This window comes from Mytilus trossulus, chromosome 2 (genome assembly GCF_036588685.1).
Source record: "Mytilus trossulus isolate FHL-02 chromosome 2, PNRI_Mtr1.1.1.hap1, whole genome shotgun sequence".
Taxonomy (NCBI): domain Eukaryota; kingdom Metazoa; phylum Mollusca; class Bivalvia; order Mytilida; family Mytilidae; genus Mytilus; species Mytilus trossulus.
In genome coordinates, this window is record NC_086374.1 from 22,522,440 (window position 1) to 22,541,131 (window position 18,692).

At 32.7% G+C, this 18,692-nt stretch overlaps 1 protein-coding gene across 1 annotated transcript; it reads left to right on the forward strand.

Moving 5' to 3' along the window:
- The first annotated feature begins 705 nt into the window (after window positions 1-705).
- LOC134704973 (uncharacterized) lies at window positions 706-16,171 on the forward strand. Its single transcript, XM_063563754.1, has 10 exons — window positions 706-793; window positions 3,522-3,830; window positions 5,376-5,510; window positions 6,241-6,363; window positions 7,104-7,184; window positions 8,710-8,918; window positions 11,884-12,130; window positions 12,890-13,209; window positions 13,976-14,261; window positions 15,536-16,171. The coding sequence occupies exons 1-10, from the start codon at window positions 742-744 to the stop codon at window positions 16,135-16,137; spliced, it is 2,364 nt and encodes a 787-aa protein (XP_063419824.1). The 5' UTR covers window positions 706-741; the 3' UTR covers window positions 16,138-16,171.
- Window positions 16,172-18,692: the final 2,521 nt, after the last annotated feature.

An 18,692-nucleotide genomic window follows, 5' to 3' on the forward strand; every position in this document is an offset into this window, starting at 1 on the left:
AACCAGATGTCGCAACAATAAGCTTGTTTCCATATCATTTGAGTATCGGCTTGTTGAGTATCATCATAATGTGTAATCAACTAAAAAACTTAACATTGTCATTAAAAATGTAGCATTAAAACATTGACAATCTCGATGCTCTAGATATCTAGGTACGTCTTATGTTCTTTCATTAAAAAGATAGAAAGCTGATATATGGATATTCGTCTATAAAACACAAAACAAACACAGAATATCATATCTGGTGGTGAACAACAACACACAAGCTCGTGGTCATACAATTCTACCATATGCCCAGCTTGAATTCGCAACACCTTTTGTTGTTTCCCCTTTTATCACTGTTCAAATAAAAAAAGCTCTAATTTAATTGCTAAAATGAGAAGAGGCATGATGTAATGCTTACAATGAAAGAAGAAGAAAAGAAAAAACAAATTCAAAGTTACATTTTTGTATCGTTTTTATTATTTGATAGAAACCCAACTATATTTTTTTAAATTATTTTTTTAGAGTTATAGGAAAGAAATATGAATAGAAAAAACATGTATATTGAACAATTTAAAAAACCTTAAGTAGCAAAATCTTTAATCGAATAGGTTTTGTATGTAATTTCAAAGACACTCGTGTTTTTAAATATTAATCATTACAAAAAAAATGTTTAAATGGGTTTCTATTGATCAACACTTATGCATTTGATATACACATATACACACGTATGTATATCAAAAAGTGTTGTGGCAGAAAATGAAAGTCATTTTGCATTTGCTATTCCTTTCCTTTATTACAATAGTCTACGGTAAGTGTTGATAAATAGAGGACGATGTTTTGTACGGACAATTATATACGATGATACCGCTTTTGGACTGATTCGGTTGTGTCTATTCTGTGTTAAACTTTAATAGCATTATGTATTCGGGTTCAGTTTTCTGTAATTAGTTAATACTTCAGTTTCCTTATGTATATCTCTTTCATATTCATTTGTTAAAATTTACTGTTTGCAATAGCATGAATTGTTCTATATAATAAGAATGTTCTTATCCCGGGCATAAAAACGAATTTGGCGAAACCTTTTCAACTTTTGATCTTCAGTGCTGTACAACTTTGTACTTTTTTCACTTTCGATCTTTTATACCTGGGCGTCACTGTTGATTTTTGTGTGGACAAGGCGCGTTTTTGGCGTATTGAATTTTAAACCTGATGCTTTTTGTTATCTATTAATCATGTTTTTCTTTGTCTAATATGTTCTCCTATTTATTTGTATTGTTGTCATCTCAATGTTATATTTAACTTTGCCATTAAAGTGCGAGGTTTGGCATGCCACAAAACCAGGTTCAACCCACCACTTTTATTCCCCTTTAAAAGTGTTCTGTACCAAGTCAGGAAGATGGCCATTGTTATATTATTGTTCGTTTATGTGTGTGTTGCATATTAACGTTGAGTCGTTTGTGTTTTCTCTTATTTTTGAGATATTGAGATAAGACGTGGCACGGTACTTGTCTATCCCAAATTCATGTATTTGGTTTTCATGTTATATTTGTTATTCTCGTGGTATTTTGTCTGATGCTTGGTCCGTTTCTGTGTGTGTTGCATTTCGGTGTTATGTCGTTGTTCTCCTCTTTTATTCAATGCGTTTCCCTCGGTTTTAGTTTGATACCCCGATTTTGTTTTTTGTCCATGGATTTATGAGTTTTGAACAGCGGTATACTACTGTTGCCTTTATTTGTGTGTGTAAATAAACTCATTCATTATACAGTTCAGGATAAAGTGGTCCATGTTATTGTTAAGGAATGGTTCTGTTTAGAATTTTGTTTCAATTACTGGAAGATGGAGGGTTTTGTGAAAGGTCTGTATGCATGTTTATTGTCGAACAAAGTAAGATAACAAAAATATCGAACTCCAAGGTAAATTCAAAACGAGAAGTCCCTTATTAAATGACAAAACCAACAGCTCAAACACACCAAACGAATGGAAAGCAACTGTCATATGACTTGAACAACAGGCATTTCTTTGTGTAGAAAATGGTGGATTTAACCTGATTTTACAGCTAGCTACACTTCTCAATGGTATGACGTACAATTACTGTAGCATAATGTTCAAGTATATTGACAAGACTTTGTGAGCAGAACAAACATGTCAAAAATTGGGGTACACCAGTCAACATTGTGTTACAATCTTAATCACTATAAACACTTAGGGAAAGGGAAAAAGCTACATAGACACTTTATAGGCAAGCACGTAAGCAAGACTACATTCCTTTTTATTTCTATTATTTTCTTTACTGTGAATCGGCTTCAAGTTTATATTTATATTCTTTGCAAAAATAGATGGTAGCAATTATTAAAAAAGCAAAGGAAAGGAAATAGCAACACAAAAACACACTTGTATATTAGGCAATATATTCATAGCATTACAGTTTACAAAAGTCACTTATACTTAAAATTTAAGAATTTAAAACAAAGGAGTGAAGGACCAGATTTGTCGTTTGTATAATATTATCCAACTCAAGTCACTTAGATAAAATTGAGAATAGAAATGTGGAACATGTCAAAGAGACAACATCCCGACCAAAGAGCAGACAACAGCCGAAGGCCACCAATGGGTGTTCATCGCAGCTAGAAAAACTCGAACCCGGAGGTGGTCCTCAAGCTGACACCCCAAACTAAAATGTGTACTAATTCAGTGAAAATGGACGTCACACTAAACACCAAAACATATAAATGAACAAAATTTAAAAAGAAAAACCAATAACCCAACCTAATAAAGCCAGAGACTCCAGAAAATGCGGCTGGGTAAAACATGTTTTGTGAGATCTCAACCCTCCCCATTACCTCTAGCCAGGATACTACATGTATTAAATAATTGGATAATGGTCAACTTGCAGAGTCATAAAATGTTGTATGTAAAGTCGACAGGTAGTGCAAATAATGTATTTTCCATTAGAATTAGTAGTAAGATACTTCAACAACACGACTGTCATACAAATGAAGGTTTAGCTAGCTATAAAGCAAGGTTTAATCCATCATTTTCAACATAAGGTAATGTCTGTACATGTCAAGAATATGACAGCTGTTTATCATTTATGTTTGTTGGCTTCCATTTGATCATTTTAATTTTGAACTTTATAAGGGGTCGGTGTATTTGTTATTTTACCTTATACTTGAATGTCCATCTAACAATAAAACCGCACCAAACAAACAATTTCTTTTGAAAATGACATCTAAAATGATGGATAGAGTAGGATATAAGTGTTTCGCTATTATTAATACTGTAATATACTTAAACAGCACGACTGTCATACAAATGAAGGTTTAGCTAGCTATAAAGCAAGGTTTAATCCATCATTTTCAACTTAAGGTAATGTCTGTACAAGTCAAGAATATGACAGTTGTTTATCATTTATGTGTGTTGGCTTCCATTTGACCATTTTAATTTAAAACTTTATAAGGGGTCGGTGTATTTGTTATTTCACCTTAAACCTGTCATAGACAAAAGACCTGGAATGTATGTTTTTCCTCGTTTTTAAGCCACAGAACAGCGGAAGACAATATCAAAACCTAGTTTTGAAAGTCAATGGTATGACGTAGCCGCCCAAGTGAATCGTATTCAATCTATACAGCATAATCTACAAGACTACCCCGTAAAGGTTGATGTTCAAGTTAAAATAAGACATAACAACACCGATTACATTTTCACTGCTTCGAGATCTTCACAAAGAGATGACGATTCAAACATACCTAACGGTGGAGCAGTTTACATTTACAATCAGAATGAAATAATTGTGACTTTTCCTGTGCGTAATAATCAAAATTCAGCAGGAGGACTTGCTTATACAGGTAAAAATTTAAAATCTAAGCACAATACTTTTTTTTTCAACTAACATTTATTACTTCTTTCAACTAGCTATTTCATCGTTCAATAATGTAATAAGTTTTTCATTTCATTCTGAATCGGACTATTGGTAATAGGGTGCATTCCTCGAGTGTTAAGTTTGATAATTTTAACCCTTATAGGTCAAAACAATCTGTATGTTCTTCTCATATATTTTATGATGCATTACAAAAAAATACCTGAGAAGGATTGTGCTTGATTGTCATTAGATGAAGACATAATCTTTCGATAAGTTTAATTGAGATCTAGAGCTGTGATGCCAGTAACTGCTTAATTTATGATGACTATTGGCATTTTGCATTGTTTTTTTTCCTTTCTCTAACCTTTTCATACATCAGAATCGGTGCTTTTCAAAAACTTATTTATAACTGTGGGTATTGCTACATGTGTTTATTTTTTCTACCAAGGGTATTGTCAAGAATCTGTGACCTTTTCAAGTTTTGTATGTTTTTTTTGTTTTTAATGTTTGTTCTTTTACATGTTTCGCAGTTAAGGTTGGTGTCCATTATCGCTGAAGTAGTATGGATTATTGTGTATGGACCAGTTGAAGCCCGCCACCGGTGTTAATGACCCATTACTGAAGATGGGGTGTTTTCTGCTTATTGGTCAGGTTTTTGTCTCTTGGATACATTTCCCGATTCCATTCCCAGTTTTATTTAGAATATGTAATTTCAGTGTTTCTACCTACATTTATGAAATTACTCTTTGCATAGAGTGAGATCATAAACATAGATGCATAGAGTAAGTCTCAGAGTCGACAAGTATTTGTTTCAACTCCTAAATTCTGTACGCCTAAGGAAATAACAGTGCATTTATTCCTGTCATGTAATGTTGTAATTTTAGCATTTTAGCGGTATATTTGACATTGGCATAAAGTGCGATGTTTGGGTAGCCACACAATCCGTTTCAACCCCCAATTGTTTTGTTATAATTTCCTGTACCAAGTCAGGAATATAATATGGCAGTTGATATCTAATAGTTCGTTTCTATGTATTTTACATTGTCGTTTGTTTCGTTGTTTTCCTCTTACAGTTGATGTGTTTCCTTCGGTATAAGGTTATAACCCTGGTTTGTTTTCGCTCATTCGATTTATGACTTTTGAACAGCAATATACTACTGTTGCTTTATTTAAGTACTTTCACTTTGGATATTTTCTGGATAATTATCTTATTAACTATCATACCATGTTCATTGGTTTCATATTTATTTATTTTTTTGCCTCGAAATTTATATTTTTATATTTCCTTCGAATTCATCTCGATTGTAGACATGGTTTCGGTTTAATATTAATTTCACATTAAAAGCATACGATAATACCATTAACAAGTTGAGCGAGGAGACGTGACTATCAAAGAAACATCTGATCGTATTCTATCCATGCAATATAATTTTCATTTCATTGCTCTGAGATCCTTTTATTTTTGTATCTGAAACGACCAAAAACAAAAACGAAAAAGTTTACTATGTGTTTTATGTTGAAAATTCGATAGGCTCTTATGGAGAATACCAAGGACCAATAAATATAAATTTACGAGGACCATACTTTACGGGAAAGGTAAAGGCAAGAGCATGGCTATCTTCAGATCTCCCCACAGCATCCATCAACATGTCTGTTTACATGGATAGTGAGTACGATATGGGTTTTAAGTACTTAATGTTCATAAAAGTCTTTACATTATGTATTTTGATCATAAAATATCAATGGCGTTTAAACTTTTAACAGGACAAACATTAAATAATATGAACAAAAACCAGGGAGTGATCTCAGGTGCTGCGGAGGGGTAATCAGATCCTACTCCGCATATAGCACTTGGCTAATTGTTAATGAAGATACAAGTCCTGTGATAAGTCTATTTCGATATGTCATAGTTGGGAAATTCAGGATTGTGAATACGACAATTGGAATATATCCGTCGTCATCTGTGAAACAGATTTCCCTAAATACTCATATTTAGTATCCAAATCGTGATGACATCACGAAATAAATTACGGTAGGATAATTAACTTCATCATTTGAAACTCTTTGTTTGATGGCTTGTTTGTCAGCAGTGTGTTAAATTCCTATCAATGCAATCATGCTTGGGATATTTTAAAAACTGAAAGACATATACACCATATGCACACGGGCAATGGTGAAATGTTGCAACATAAAAATTGATTAATTGATTATCAGTGTGTACGCTACCTTTAACACTAGTTTGATATTTCGTGGCGGTCTGTTTTTATCATAATTGGTGAATTTTTTGTATGGCTTTCCATGTTGAGTTATTATGCGTTAGAAATTTAATGTCTTGTAGTATGACCAACATTCCTAATAGATTTATGCATTATTTTCAATAATGTTCTCATTATTAGAAAATTTGAATTACAAAGAGCTGAATCACAACCTGAGCTTTTATCCTGACATCATGTCTGTACAAGTTAAGCTAAAAGAATGCTTGAAAAAAGAGTATGACGGCTATATAGCTGGAGCAGAAGGTAAGAATATATCTAAACCACTAAATCGTATTGAAATCTTGTATGCACGAAAATCAAATATAAAAGTTCGTTACATCTTTTTGTCAAATATGGTAGTAGCAACATTATTCAAAGTACAGACAAACCTTGTCAGGATGTTAACTAGTGTAAAAGATTAATGTGTTATTTTTCTTAAATAAAATCTTTTTTGACTTTAAGTGTCCATCGTATCGTGGCATAAATACATTATTGCAACAGAGGAAATGGTGTATCAAAATTTTCACATTTTTCTATTTACTTTAATTTCTACTTTATCACAAAAGTGTACATAAAAACGGTATGTACTATCAACGACAATTTGTTTTTTTTTACTGGTGACTTCATGGTCTAATTAACGTCACTGGTGATTCTTTTGCAGCCAAAATGTGCGTTTGTCTTTTATTTTGTACATTATTTTGAATTGACAATTTGGTGAATTTTGTCTTTGAAATTACACTTTTTATGGCGTCTTTGTTTGATCAAGTAGTATGGTTGAATATTTTAGACGGTTATGATGTATGATTTTACAGTTTTGACTGCTGGATCGCAATTATTGTTACGTTTACCTGTTTGTCTACCCAAATCTATAATCTATTATCCTCAGAAGTCAGATAACGCATGAAAGGAGATTTTGATGGTAGAGGTGAACATAAGTACTCGTTTGGCGTTTTAATTATGGCGATACATTGTGACGTTTTCCTTGCTTTTTTTCAATATCATAGGCACAGTCATGGACTCGAGATATCAAGCCGACATTATGGGACTTATATTTGGATACGACGATAACAAAGTACGTCTGTGGGGTAAGTAGAAAATAACATATAACTTACTTTCTGTGATAAGGCACCAATGGACCTAAGATACAAAAATCAAATCGTGTTGAAAAAGACAGAATGACGATCGATGCGTTGGTATCTTTTATTTCAAATAGAACGCAGTGTTCGTTTCACTATTAACAACGTGTTTCAATCTTTCGAACTGATAAGCACATTTATCAGGTTTTCTGCATGTTGATATTGTAAAATATTAGCTTCGAGTCATAATATATATAATATATAGCGTTTTGTAGAGAAGCTGATGTATTACAATATCAATATGCAGATAACCTGTTAATCGATTTATCAGGCTGTGATTGCGTCTTTTAGAAGTGGTTTCCTAGTTTCAGCAACCGGAAGTTGACTTGCTATGTTGGGTTAACTTATCAACGTCGTTTAAAACATTATGACGTTGCTGTCCAAGTAAAAGTTATTAAGGCCGGGTCAACGTATTGGACATCACAAAGCCGTGATATGGAATTTTATTAAGAGCTGAGCAAAGTGAAATAGACAGTTGGACTACCGATAAACTGGGAGGTAATTATAAGGGACAAACCACTAACGAATTAAGTCATGTCGAATACGCTGAAATAGCCGACATCATGTTACTTATAACAATATTAGAACATGTGATGATGCTCCAGTAATCTGTATACAAAAGTGTGTTTGATTTACTTATGAAATGATCCTTTGATTAGCTTGTAATTATAAATAAATTCAAGTATGTTTGTTTGCAAGACCTTCTTTTTCTTATATTAACAAACTGTTAACTGATTGCTTTAATTGCATTTAACTCATCAACGGATAATGTATTTAAAAGTTTACGAAAATATGCTGTATTTTGTATTATTTGCTCAGCAAATAATGTGTAGGCATAACATTAATTTTATCCGCGGACTTCTTTCATCCGACAGGAAAACTCATACTAAAAAGGAGCAGGAATGAGCCACTTTAAATGCTATAATCTGATGCCTCGTGTCATGAGAGTACAATTCCTCAAGGCGCCTCTTCAACAACTCGTTGATTTTTTGCAAGGGTATATCTATGATTTATGTTCATATCAAATGTACCAAGTAAAATAATAAAACAGTCCTAATATTTCAACATTGTAACCGACAGTGTAACAGTTATCGACCGACCCTCTTTCCAGAACCCATTTCATTGTGTTAACTGTTTAAACAGTATCGTCGTCCTTTAAACACAATAATCGTTCAATGTAATTTTAAAAGTTATTCAAAGTATGATATTGTTTTTAAAAGAAAATGAATACACTATTGATGCAAAATTAGTTATATCTTAGGGACTATACTGGATAGTTTCACCTAGCAATCATAAAACATCTCATTTTTAATTCAATTCAATTCATTTATAACACTTTTTTTTCCATTTTCAGATTCAAGAGGATTTTTTTATAAATAGGTCCGTTTTCATAAACTTGAAATAACTTCAAAATGATGTTCAGAATAATATACTAAAATACTTACATAAAATATTGGTGTTATTTATGTTTTAGTCCATCAACATGGTATCTTCGGAGCAGCAGATGGATGGGGCCTAGCCACATATTGTAAAGGAGGTGACGTAACGATTCTTGGGTGGGAAACAGATAAAACTAATGTAATGTTTCAGACAAATTTCACCGTTACCAAGAATAATGTACCGGTACCATCAATTAAATTTCCGAGGAAATATGATTTTTCAAATTATCTTATAACTGTACAGGTAAGATATTTAGGCAAGTTGTGCAAATAGATATACCATGTGAAAATATCGAATGGCCAATGAACTGAAACTTTGGTCTTATCTATATAGCAGTGTGAAAATCTTGTTTTACATCTTTTCATCAGAGACTTTTATTGTATCGGTAACGTTGATTAAGGGTGCCAAACATATAGCATGACATGCCTACCCTTCCAGAACACATGTGATCACACTAACTTTTTAATGGGGTTCGTGCTTCTTATTCTAAATTCTCTATGTTGTGTTTTTTGTATTGTTTTTTGTTGGTTTGTCATTTTTTTAGCCATGCATGGCTTTGTCAGTTTATTTTCGACTTAGAGTTTGAATGTCCCTGTGGTATCTGTTGCTCCTCTTAATATAGTTTCGATATTGACCATGCACATCATTTGAACATTTTATTAATAAAAATATCTGTTTATATCATTGGCCGTGTTAAAAAAAAAAGCATTTCATCATCATAGCAATATCGTCCTACTATTGTTAACCCTTTTCACATTAACATTTGAGACTGAGTGGTCAAAGTGTTTCACCCCTGCATTCTATGCTGTCAAAATCGATGTTGTGAGTTCGAAAATTAATCTTGGCTGGTGCATTCGACTCCATCCTTCATTGACTAGGATTGCCAGCTTTCATGCTAAAGGTCAATTGTTCTCTCTGTGCACTCCGGTGTCCTCCATAAATAAACATTGCCCACTATGAAATAGACAATATGTTGAAAGTGGCATTAAACACCAATAAATCAACAATCAATCACGTTGAAATCGATTTTTAACAAATTAAATCTCTACAACCTCCTTTCAACATTTATTACTGCTCCTGCACCAACTTGAAATATTTAAAATGTTCGAGCGCGATAATGAACATACTGTAAATTTATTATTATTCGTTGGATACCAATTTTCGTGGATTTCGTGTGTCTAGGTGAACCACGAAATTAAATGTTCAAGGAATGGCAAATTTTCTAAAGGCTTGTATAAAGAATTCCGCAAAACCACGAACTCAAAAGCACTCGAACATGCAAGTTTTCCGTCATCAACGTCAATTTGTGCCCACGAAAATAAATGAATCCACAGTATTTGACCAACATTGTATCAATTTTTTACCCTACTGTACTAGATTACATCAGCTTCATATTCGATATCCATGCTGACACTTTTGGAACACACACATGTACCATGATCATCCCTTTATTGTTAACATCGTTTCCAATTTCAACATTCCGATGTTACAGAGACAGTAACTTAACGTCACTCCCCTTCGAATATTTAAAATTAGGGCATATGTCAGTGAGGATTCATGTTCTTTTTATTTGAAATGCTAAACATTGATTTATTTTTTTTCAAAATTTCAAAATGGGCGGAATCATTTGCGCAAATAACGGATTTGAAAAGGTATCAATTGCGCCACTTAATGTTGAAATATTAAGAAATACTAAATTCCAACTCTCTCAGGCAAAGTTAGACTTTAGATTAACTAAGTTATATTTTATGTCGCTTTTGGTCATATATTTCCAAACGTTTCTACACGTATGTATATCTCTGTTTTCCTTGAAATGTTATAACACTTCATATGATGGTAACCCAGAAAAGAACATCTGACGTAATATTTATTCAAACACTATTTGCACTTCATCAATGTCGTTATTTAACGTTTTACTACACTTTAAACGATTTGAACGATTGAGAGACATACTAATTTATTTTGTTGTAATTATGTACTATGTGGAGTGTTGTAACACCGGCAATCATACCACATCCTCTTTTTTTTAAATATTAGTGTTAGCCCTGTATAAATAAATTCATCATAGAAAACATGATTAAATTTTGTATTTACGCAAGACGCGCGATTCTTCTACAAAAGACTCATCAGATCGAATCCAAAAAAGTTAAACAAGCCAAAAAAGTACGAAGTTGAAGAGCATTGAGGACCAAAATTCCTAAACGTTTAGCCAAATACAGCTATAAAGATAATCTATTTCTGACACAGAAAAGCTTTAGTATTTCAAAAATTAAAAGTTTTGAAAACAGTTAATTTATAAATATGACCATATCAATGATATCACATGTCAAGAGAGAAGTGCTGACTACTGGGCTGGTGATACCCTCTGGGAATTAAAACTCACCCAGCAGTGACATCGACCATGTGGCTGTAAACAAGCTCATCATAGATACTAGGATCATGGAAGTAAATATTACTTCCATGCTAGGATTAAATTTTGTATTTACCTCAAACGCGCAAAGTCTACAAAAGATTTAACACTGACGCTCGAATCCCAAAAAGGAAAAGGGTGATTAAAGTACGAAGTCGAAGACCGTTGAGGACTAAAATTCCTTAAAGTTTTGCTAAATACAGCTATGGTAATCTATTCCTGAGATACAAAAGCCTTAATATTAAAAAAAATTAAAGTTTTGTAACCAGTTTATTCATAACTATGACCATATCAATGATAACTCATGTAAGCACAGAAGTGCTGACTACTGGACTGGTGATACCCTCGGGGAAATAAAACTCCACGGCAGCAGGTTATCCGATGGAACACCGTCTTTAGTAAAGTCGTCACATATTTAGACGTTTATAAATATAAAATATAAAATATTTAAATATTAGTCAACGATCGTTTATATATAGCACACACAAAAAACAAATTATATAAACGTCCAAAATATTTACAAAACAACAACAATAATAAAACAATCTTTATAGTTATACAATTAATAATCAAACAACGCTTCTTAAATTTCTAAAATATGAAAAATAATGTAGGTGGGTATTTACTACGACGACCGCATAGATATGCTTCTAAAAGAAAAGAAATGTGCGGAACTATAAGTTTTTTTAAATGTGTAAGACTGTAAGGATTGTTATAATCATACTGATGAAGGATAAATAGTACCCATACTTATATCTGATATACAATTTTATTATTAGGATAATATCATTATTACAGGTAAAAATTCCCGACGGCGAAGGAAATAATGCAAATATGATATTTAACGCAGTTGGGTCGTCAGTGGCAACTGGCTCAGCAAGATTTGGTGGCCTCGTTTTTGTTTATACCACTAGAGATATCTTATTTTGGAAACCAAAATCTTCATTGGGCCATATGGTTTACATTGGTGGAGTTTGGGGTTCTGGACTCAGCAGTCAAGTCAGTGATACTGTTCAAGTATTAATATCTGTTATTTATCTATCAGGTAAAATCTGTTATTTATTTATCAGGTAATATCTTTTGTTTCTTTAAAGGGAATAATTCTTGCAATCAAGTTTTATATATTATCATTGCTTAAATTTTGATGAATGCTCTTGTATCAGTTCATTTAAGATATAACAAAGACAAAAATTTAAAAGCGAAATGAGCTTGAATTGGAAATTTAAAATAAAACCCACATAAACTGCAATACTCCAAGCAGCAGCTCTTGTTTTATTTTTTTTTGGTTTTGAATGAAATCGTATGAAACTAAGAATTCTTATCCAACTAAACACCTCTTCGGATAAAAACATTTTCTACCTTTGGAATAATAGATTATGAACAAAAATTGAGGTCATCTCAAGTTTTAGTTGTATTAATATAATCAAAACTAAGAGGTTTACAAACGAAATGATATTAAAACACCCTAATAAATGTACAAAATCTGAAGTCATTAATCTAGGACTGTTTTCAATTAAACTGAAAAAAATAATAAGATAGCATCATAACTGTTAGGAAAATATATGACGGTATACCAAACTTATCATCAAAAAAGCGCTTTCTTTAAAAGGAGTACAGTACATTGTGGTTCATAAAATGCAAGTCTGATTTTAAAAGGTTGCATTATTTAATAGCCACATGAATATAAAAAAAATGTTGATAAAATTTATATCCAAAACCTTCATTGATGTTGCCCTTGCTTCTGTGAACACATTAGCCGTAGACCATGATTTAACATTGGATTACCATCATTAATTTTCTTCAGATCATTGTTTTTCCAACAACGTGACAGTAACAGAGTGTATCCCAGAACTTACTGATCTTTTATTTGTCATTGACACATCTCAAAGTAACAGCAATACCATAAATCAATCAAAAGATTTTGTTTACAACCTAGTGAACAAGTTATCAATTGGAATCAACGAGTTTCAAGTTGCAGTTATAACATTCAGTTCGATTCCAACGATAGAGTTTGATTTTAATGATTTTGATAACGACAAGTCTACTATTTTATCATCAATCCAGACAATAAAGGCCGGCAATAGAAGTACAAATATAATCAACGCTCTCAATCTGGCTGAAGCGGTAAGATTGTTTTGAATAATTTAAAATGTGCAGGAATCAGTAACTATACAACGATCAGGCATTTCATATCATCTTCGTATAATCAAGTTTATAAAACACAATGCGTGGTCTAGAATTTAGCTGTTCTACCGGGAAAAAAAGAAAACAACAAAATTAACAAACTCCAAGGCAAATTCAAACTGGAAAATCCTTTATGAAATGGCAAAATAAAAAGCCCAAAATGACAAAAATTAGGGAACAACAGTCCACACCTAAATCACAATAAAAAAACAAGTAACTATTTCAACGAAGAAAATGTTATATATATAGACACTATCAAGATAAAGAATATAAGCAAAAATGAAAGTTAAGAATTCAAAAATTATCGTTGCACAATAACACAGTAGGAGGATGTATAAATACTTAGCCACGTCAGAAGAATAAACCAAAACAGTAGAGGTAAAACATATTCAAAGACAAATAAAAAGAACACTTTAATATAACCGAATAACACTATTCACCTGGTGTGAACCTACATACGCACGATGATGGGTGACACATGTGGACATGAATTGCTTAACTTTTTTTTCGTGAGGTTCATGTGGCTCTGGCGAGAACTATTGGATTGTGTATACAGCTGTTCGTCTTTTTGGTTTAAAAAAAAACAAAAAACTTTTAAGCCATATTGAGGTTATTACTATCAACTACTGATATTAAAGATAAAATATATAAAATCCAATATCAAAATTGATTACAAACTTGCATAAAAATTTCCCAAATTTTGAAGGTTTTACGGAACTGTTCCATGGGAGCGAGAGGAAATGGTATTATGCAGTTTGTTGTATTACTAACTGATGGACTTTTCTCTGACCGGAACCAAAAGTCGACAAATAACGCAGCAACAGACTTCCGTAATAATGGGGGACGAATCTTAAGTGTTGGGATAGGAGATTCAATCAGTCACACTAATTTACTAAAAATGTCCGGCAGGGGTGACTATGTTTTTCAGTTTCCGGACGTTGAGGAAACTTTCAACAGCATCATTAAAGAAAGTCTACATTCAAGCTGTACAAGTAAGATACAAAATTGTCAATATAATCATGATAAGAACTCATTTCGAACACACATGTGCCAGTGGTTTGTAAAAATGTTGCGAGGTATGGACGTTTGATTAACCTTGATATTGAAAATGTACCACAAACATTTAAATCACACAAAAGAATCATAGATTTGGACTAAAATCTTTCCAAAAAAGAAAAGAGTATGCATCAAAATTTGTTGTGGCAGTTTAAAACAAGTCTTCAGCCAGCCAATGAAGGACATGACTAAACTTATGTCTCAAAATATAAATCTTTTTATGATATATTTCGAAGCGAGAACCAAATACTAGTATAAAAAAGGATATTAATGCCTTATCCATCTTTTTCTTGAAATGTACTGAACTTAGTCAGAAATATGGCAGTTGTTATCAAAACGTCCGTTTTAATGTATGTTGTCGTTTGCTTGTTGTCTAGATTTCGTAATTCATTCGTTGACAATTTATTGAATTTGTCAACATGTCAAGGTAAAGAATCTCAAATTTAATTAAGATAATTAAGCATGTATTCTTCTTTTTGTAGTTTAAAGTTTCTTTAGATAAGTCAGATGCTGAAAAAATATAATATACAGATTTAAACAATACCAAATTTTCACATGTTTTTTCCTAAATGATCACAAAGCTTCAAATTTGCAATTTCTTTATTGAAAAATGCACACAAAAAAAGAAAACTTCCATAACACTTCGGTTTTGTACATTTTATGAGCAGAAGAGAATATAAATTAGTCAAATACAAACTTGTAACCCCATCAAAGTATCATACTTTACATAAATTTCAAGAAATCAACCAAAAACTGACCAAAAAAAACACCCTCATTTTTGCGGAGTTATCTCCCCTTTCAATGTTAATTTCTATAGGAAATTTAAAATGCTGATTTTAAGATTCCTCAAGTTAGATTTTATGGGATTTTTTTCTGTGTATATTAAGGGCATAATGCTATAGAATAAAGCTAAAACATTTTCTGTTGCAAATAGTTTGAGGTTAAATCTTAGTTTGTCTGGACTAATACCACGAAAAGCTCTACGTGTAACTTTGTTTGGTTCTCTTTCCCTGGAAAAATAAACAAGATTTTTTACAAAGTGTTATGTAATGTATCTAATGATCTATTTACCTCAGGTTCTTGAATATATTTTGCGTGTTTCACATTTTTTCGTTCAAATATTTAGTTTTTTTACGATTCAAAATTTTCATCTCATTGCCGCCATAACTCATTATATAAGTATTCGTTCATGTTATAATGTATTTTTCAGATTGTGTTATGAAGTTAGAAACTGACATTATCATAATGATGGATACACGAAAAAATCAGTCGTTTGACAACTACCGGTCACGACAAATAGCGGTAGAACAGCTTATAACGAAGACGGTTGCCGTTAATCCGGATGTTCTCCTTGGAATGACATTGTTCTCTGATGAACCTGATATTTTGTTCAACCTATCCCTGTCCAAAAATAAACATGATCTGATAGCAAAAATGCATCAAGTCAACAAAGATAGAATATTCAGTACTATAAACACATCTCATGCATTGCAATATGTTTTAGAAAAAGGATTTGATGCAAGTACAGGAGGACGCCCAACTTCAAGGAAGATAATTATTTTAGTAGCAAACGGAGATTGGGTAGATGTTTATGATCTTAAAATGAAAGTACAATACTTAAGTCATTTCAACATTGAAGTGTTTGGATTACTTTCTGGAACGGATTTACATTTAGATAGTTTTTATGAAATTCTAGAAAATTCAAATAATCTCTTTTACATATCAGATGAAGACTTTTCCGTTTTAGATGTATTTGCATCTTTAACAATTAAAACTAAGTGCAATGCAACGCAGTTACAGAACAATGGGTAATACAATTGTGTTTTTTTTTACATTACATGTTCCAAAGGACTTCTATATATGTATGTTTTTCGCTCTTTGGTCGGGTTGTTGTGTCTTTAACAGATTCACCATTCCCTTTCTTAATTTTATGTTAACTGTTGCCATTTAATAATTGTGTGGTTTTTTTGGCAGCATAAACAGTTACATTTACTATTTTTAACTTTTTTTTCAAAAGAGGGACGAAAGATACCAGAGGGACAGTCAAACCCATATATCGAAAATAAACTGAAAACGCTATGACCAAAAAATAAAAAGACAAACAGACAAATAGTAGTACACAAGACACATTATAGAAAACTAATGTCTAAGCAACACGAACCCCACCTAAATAGGGGGGGGGGCTCGGGTACCCATGAAGGGTAATCAGATCCTGCTACCCATGGGTCACCCGTCGTGTTGCTCATGTTATTACAAACCCGGTAAATAGTATTATTCGGTAGGTCACGTTAGTGGTGAAAACGGAGGTGGATTCTATTTACGACATATGGGACATATCCGATATCATCTGTGAAACGGTTATTCCATAACGGTCAACCAACTCGTGATTGCGTCTGTAAAATTTACGGAGGGATGATTTCAACTTCACCATTTGGAACCCTTGCTTCCTTGTGAGCAGCAACCCTCTATCAAGGAAATCATTATATAAATTAGAAGGATATACAACTCAGGGAATATCGTATCAATTGTGAGATAAATATACTCCGTATCAGGCAGACGTTGCTGGAATGTTGCTACATAGAAATAGAAAGTTCACAATGGGGAAGCTGAAATCATTTCTTTTGTTGTAAAGTTTTGTTTTCAACCAACCCTCATTGTCAATTTCTAGATCTTAGTCAAGATATGAGGCAGACTTTGAATGCCGTACGGTGACCTATAGTTGTTAATATTTGTGTCATTTGGTCTCTTGTGGAAAGTTGTCTCATTGGCAGTCATATATACCACATCTTCTTTTTTATATTAACTGTATCTGTTGTATCCTTTGTCTCTATTTCGAGGGCATAGACGCGTTAAAAATAATCACAAAATTTTGAATTATTTAGTGAGAAAAACACCATCAAACTAACTCCTATTAAATAGCATAAACAATGATACTAGAACTGAATCGTGTGATTGATTGCTGCTTGCATAAAGTCGAGTTGCAAATATTCATTTCATTTTCAATACAAAAAACTAACAAAAATTGTTTAAAAGATAATTTCTGCAAGCTATGTCGACCGGGAAGGTGAGCAAGACATAAAAATTAAAGCAAAAAATTAGGGTATATTGGATAGGGACAGAAATGTTGCATGCCAAAAGCTTTATACGGAACCCTCAAAGAGTTTTTGAAAGTTTACTTAACATACACACAGTGTAGAAATAATCAGTCACTAAGCGACAGATTGAACGCCTCCATTGCGACTAAATTTTAACATCCCGCACATCCAAATAGACGTTAGGCTATTACTGTCGGACGGGTATGACTATACTGCCATATCTAAGTAAAACCTTCAAGGACTTGAAGAACTTGATAAAACTGCACAATAAAATTGAGAAACTACATGCGTAACACGTTTTAACATCAATACAAATATTCAATTTAGAAATGAATATAAACTGCTAGTTTAACATATTTTTTTCCCTGATGAACATTTTTTAAAGCTTTAAAATTGGTAAATAGATGTTACCAGTTTATAAAAATCTTCAAAGTCGTCCGGAAATCTAAATGAAATTATAAAAACACCTAATTTGGAGCATCGTTTCCGCCTGGCAAACAAGCACGGTCACTTCTATTTTATCTAATGATTTTTTTTCAAGTAGACTCATTACCTTAAGTTAATGAAAACCACACACACACAACTTGAATAACACAATGCAAAATGTTACAACTCCCTCGTTATTTCACATTTAACAGATTGCTTTCCACGTCAAGGTTACCTTAACAAATACTAATAGGATTTTCCGGTGACACATTTGATTTCAATCAATCAGTTCACATTATTCAGTATCAAAGCCACCATTCCGCTAAATCATGCTCAAATTATAAGAAAACCGTCGTATTGATATGTTGTAACTTTTCTTATAGAGATTTCAACGATATTACACAAGGACAAAAATTCTAGTAAATATATACAATCCAGCCGTTACAATTACAGATCATTATAGCAACATGCATTGAACTCGAGGCATTGGTGGTGTATCAGCGGCATGTAGTCACCAGCGGCATGTAGTCCCCATGTAAAGGTAATATCTTTGGCTAGCTAGCTAACTTGCTAGCTGAACCGTGATATCTTTATTAGGTAAGGTATACATTCTGTATGTATGTGAATGCCTGTCTCAAGTCAGGAGCCTGTAATTCAGTGGTTGTCGTTTGTTTATGTGTAACATATTTGTTTTTCATTAATTTTTTTTGTACATAAATAGCGGGTCGTTAGTTTACTCGTTTGAATTGTTTCACATTTTCATTTCGAGGGCTTTTGTAACTGACTATGCAGTATGAGCTTTGCTCATTATTGAAGGCTGTATGGTGACCTTTGGTTGTTAATGTT